General features: G+C 32.7%; 1 protein-coding gene across 1 annotated transcript; it reads right to left on the reverse strand.

The window, feature by feature from the left end:
- On the reverse strand, window positions 1–5,272 carry LOC100806601 (polyamine oxidase 1). Its single transcript, XM_014764312.3, has 9 exons — window positions 5,233–5,272; window positions 5,010–5,117; window positions 4,673–4,922; window positions 4,408–4,539; window positions 4,234–4,286; window positions 3,985–4,139; window positions 2,700–2,843; window positions 1,339–1,488; window positions 1–293 (listed from the first exon to the last, which is right to left on the reverse strand). Exons 1-9 carry the CDS (start codon window positions 5,270–5,272, stop codon window positions 168–170), a joined length of 1,158 nt encoding a protein of 385 aa, XP_014619798.3. The 3' UTR covers window positions 1–167.

The raw sequence follows: 5,272 nt of genomic DNA on the forward strand, positions 1-5,272 counted from the left end.
GGAGTACTAGGCCTTTTTGGCACATTCGATTCTAGATGATGACATTCTCCGTCTCTACACGTAATAAATGAAGTCCTAAGATGCCATCGAAAGAAGAAAATTAAAACGAACATGCATGTATCTATGAATGATGGAACCACCACAAACGAGGTTGATGATCAACGTTTTCATAGTGAGTTTCTTAGCACTACTTGTGAACTTGGTGGTGGGAGTGCTCGGCGCTGATAACTATAGCAGAGATGATTTTCCTCTTGACTTTGTTTTCGGTTTAGGAACCTCTGCTTATCAGGTACCTACTTCAATAGTATTCCTCTTTATTTCTTCGTATCTTATGAATCATTGCATTTCTTCTATCACTCTATTTATATGTCCCAAAAGCAAAAATAAATATATACTATGATGAAATTATATAATGGCTACAAATGTCAATTTTTTTTCCCATTGTAAAATTCATTTTGTATTAAAATACTATTTCATAGTTTGAAAAAAATTTAAATTGTATGGCATGCATGTCTATCTGCAGGAGTCTGAGCGTGAAATTTTGTGTGATTTTGTGCATCCATGTTTATGCGTGTGATTTTGTCTATACATGCGTGCATATGTTTCTGTTATATTTCATGCTGTTTTATACGGAAAAGAAATCAATCATGGCTGGTAAGTAGTTCCCATTACGAAACTTGTACAGATAACTCCAAAGAGGATACCAAACGTTATTCCCCACAACCTAGAAGGATAATGAATCACTCAACACAAACAAGGACAAGGAGAAAAAACTATTATATTCGTGTCATCCCTACAAGGATGTAATTGATATTAGCATAACAAGACAACGGAAGTAGTTGCAAAAGTAGTATTTAATATTTATTAACGCACACACTTCTAAAATATCAAAACATCACCTTCAGAAAAAGAACATTAAAAAGACACCTTGCGTAAATTAGGGAATGGGATTAGGAACATGATAAGCTATCTCTCCAATTAGACTAAAGATATGTATATTCACATTGAGTCCTAGTGTTATTTAAGAGGATAGTACTTTAAATTTCACATAACACTGGGCAATTTCTCCTTATCTTGTGTGTTGGAAAGAAATATATATTTTAATTGTCATGTTTTTTTAATTCACATTATTTGCCACAGAACTTGGAGTATTCATGATTACATGCAATGCAACATGCAATGTGCAGTAAACTCGCCAATTTCAAAGAATTTTATTCATTGATCAACCTACTGAATAGCACCAAACAACTTCACGATGAGAAGCAGCATGGACATATAATGCAAGAGAAACAAAATAGTATGAATACAACATAGTATAGAGAAAATTTTCAAACAAACCTGCCAAAATGTGTAGTAGCCTCTTTGATCGTGAGCATATATGAAGAATTCATTTCCGGGTCCACTTGGCCAGAACTGATATGGAAACTTCAGGAAAATTTTGGTGTACACGGTTACATCACATTTCTCTATGGCTTCTAATTTCCATCTCTGTGTAATTATTGAATAAGTCAAAGTTTTGCTTAGTAAAACCAACTAAAACTAATGTCATTAATTGAAGGGAAACTTTGACAACTAAGCAGGCTCAGACAAAGTGTCTCAATGATGTTCGTGGGGAAGATCCATTTATAAACAGTTCTTTTGCATTATAAGTGTCTCAACAAAATAGACATATATAATGCAAAAGAACAACTTCATATGATGCTATTTAAATTCTAAATTAAATGCAAAGTCACTTGGAGGAGTGCTCCTGTTATGACAATACATTCTCTAATACTTATAATTAAAAAAATATCAGTGTGTGAAAAGAGCACTTTTAATGCATTTTTTCAGACAACAAATACTTAAAAATTTATTGTTATAATGCATGTGTATTATGTTTTATATTGTTATAAAAATTTATTGTCGCACTATATGTAGTATCATAAATGATTTGTTGATCATTGTTAAAAATTAATTAAAAAATTACACTATAAGTAGCTTTTTTTTACATTATCCATTTATTAAATTTAAATATTTGAAGTTTTTTGAGATATTTCATAAAAAAAATAGGGTTAAACATATTTTTAGTTCTTATCGATAAGGTAATATTCATTTTTTAGTCTCTAAAAATTAAATCGATAACTATTTTTTCTCTTTTATTTACTGAAATGCATTATATATAATCCTTATTTTTATAATCAATAAATTAAAAGAAGATGACTTTTTTAAAAGACAAATCATGTAACTAACCAATTTTTATAAATAAAAGATAAATATAATAATTTATTTTTTGAAGACTGAAAATAATAATTTATGTATAACATATCATAATCCACGAATAACAAATACTAGCAACAAGTTGTTGATGTATCAACATTTGATCATTGATCTTGAAAAATTATCTCCTGACATCATTAACCATAGAGTCCAGTTTAATGCAAGGCCTAGTTATCCTTAATTGTATTAATATATTTGATTTTCTAATAACATTAGACTATGGGACCATGACCAATTAAATATCTTAAATAGAATGGAAAGAACTACATATTAGCAAAAGCTCACTCTAGACTAGATATTCCATTTAATTTTATTAACGTCTAGAAGATGAAAATACTATCAAATACAAATGTACGGGCACCTGTACCTGTACTAGAGGACAAAAGAAAATAAAGTACTGTACTATAGAGGACAAAAGAAAATAAAGTATAGACAAAACATACGGGTAAGGGTGGATGGAAGGCAACAAGGTTGCTTTGGAGAACCCCAATGCTAACGGACACAAGTACGTAATTTGCTTCATAAATGCAATCATCCTCTGTTATCACCCTAACGCCACTTCCCCGATGCTCTATTTCCCGGACCACCTGCATGCACAACATCAGTGCAAAGTTACATGAGGTAAGTTGAATTAAAGGATGCAAAGCAACAACAAATATTATTTTATTTCTTTAATTAATATCTCACGACACTTGTTAGTATAGGCTGTTATTAAAAGATGTTTTAAGAGACATGCAGGTTCTCTGAAACACACCCATGTTATTATTTAAAATGAAATGACAAAGCAACTTAACCCTTGTAAAGCATATTTTATTTTTGCTTACATAACAATATCTTGGACACTCATTAAAATTCTCTTATGTATAAAATTTATTTAACATGTTAAAAATTTATAAAGAAACTTTATTTTCACTAAAAGTTTTCAATTTTGAAATCAATGGTTAACAAAACCATTCTTTTACTATACAAACAAGAAATCTTATTCTTGGTCAGAATGTAGCGAAGGAAATTTCGAACACCATGAAGATATATTTGTTTTGGTGAAAAACTTCTTAAACTAAAAATTAAAAGTTTTGTTAAATTTTTTTAACTTTGCTTTTTTATTTTCCACCATGATTAATTAGTTGCTCAACATTTACAGTAATTTAATTTGTGTACAAAAATCTTTGTAATAAAAATATTACTAATTATATGTATTATTTGTCATTACTAAATATACTTGAATATTTCATCAATAGTTTTATGTTTGAAAGTTGCAGGGTGTTGCTATCACTTTACCTAAAAATAAAATGTATAAAATGATACTTTAGTAAATAATGACAGTAAAAAAAGTTTGATGCAGGTGTTCATAAAACATTATATTTTTAATCAAATATTTATGATATATCTAAGATAACTCAATAGACAAGTGTATCCTGAAGACTCATCATGCCTGTAACTCAAAAAGTGTGTCAACGAGCTTAAGTAACAGAAAAATAAAATAAAATAGTAAAGTTATTGGGTTACGATGTGGACTAGAGTGCAGAGAAGAAGCCCCGGAGTAGGCGTATAAAGATAATGTAACGGACCAACCCATTATTACCCTGAAGAAAGTAGGTTACACCACCACTACTACTAGTACTAGATGGCTCATGGACTCGGCGCATAGGCATTGACCGATAGAAATATTATAGCTAACTGGTTCATTAGATAAAAGGTCAAGATTAGGAAGCAAGCAACATTACGTACATGGTTGAGTTTGAGACGAGTGTCCAGTATTTTACCCTCAGATGTCAACAAAAAATCTTCAGCCATTTTATATACCAAATAATCAAAACCTCTTTCATCCGCAACCAAAAATTCCCTTTCGCCAAACGCTGTAAAGGTAGATATCGGTACTGCCTCTGCATCCACAACTTTCACAGTTTCAGAACAGACATCCATAAACCAACTCACTATTTAATTTAATTCAAAGTGAGTTGCGAGGTTTGAACTGACCTGCCATTTCAAAATCATGGAGGATGAAATCAATTGCTAGCTCTAATGGCGACCTAATAAAGCGAAACAAAAAAGAGTTCGGAAATATTGGTTCATGTTATTTATGGTCACAATCACACCACATTTATTCACCAAATCGTTTTGTGGTTGAAAAGGACTAGTAATTGCACTTACGAAGGTGGTTCAGTTGTTTTGGAGCTATTGCCTTGGCGATCGGCTTCTTCCTGGTTCGTTAAGTTTCGAATTGCCGAGTCCACAGCTTTTTTGTACGAGTCCGCAGCGATTCCACTCGAAAATATCTTTCCACTGGAATGAACTCGTCGTGGCAAATATATTTCAGGAAAAAATGGTTATACACTAACCGATAACAGGAATTATGGAACAGAGCAATCGGCAGAGCAACAGAAGCAAAAAAATGGAAAAAGAAATAGAGTCTCGCCTGCGATCATATATGTTGTATGGCACATTCGTGTAGTCAGAGAAGCATGTTCGAAGGCCATATTCAGCGACGAGTTCCCAAATTGGATTGGACTCTTTGCCGCCAACTCCGACAATCCAACCAGCTCCGAGTTCGACGGACACACCGCCGAAGTTTTCCTTCCGAATCCTACCGCCAATACAGTTTGAAGCCTCCAGGATTACAAGATCCTTTACGCCATTCTCGGCCAACAGCTTTGCCGCAGAGATACCTTTCAGAAAGGAAAACACATAGTTATTGATATGGAAAAATGAAGATGCGGAGAGAGAGGAAGAATTGTAGCGATGGTGGTATTCACCGGATACACCAGCACCGACGATAATGACGAATGAAAGAGAAGAGTTGAAGAGTATGGTAGAGAGAGAAAGAGAGGTATAAATATATAGCGGGAGTCCATTAACATTTTCTATGAAAGAAAGGTATTATTATATTGAGTACTTGAATGCTCATGTTCCTGCTTACAGTTGGAAATGTACATCACATCACTCTACTAATTAATTATTTGATAAGTATAAACTGACGCCACTTTTCCAATGTTGTATTCCCCGGACCACCAAACAT

This window comes from Glycine max, chromosome 2 (assembly GCF_000004515.6).
Source record: "Glycine max cultivar Williams 82 chromosome 2, Glycine_max_v4.0, whole genome shotgun sequence".
In the NCBI taxonomy this organism is placed as follows: domain Eukaryota; kingdom Viridiplantae; phylum Streptophyta; class Magnoliopsida; order Fabales; family Fabaceae; genus Glycine; species Glycine max.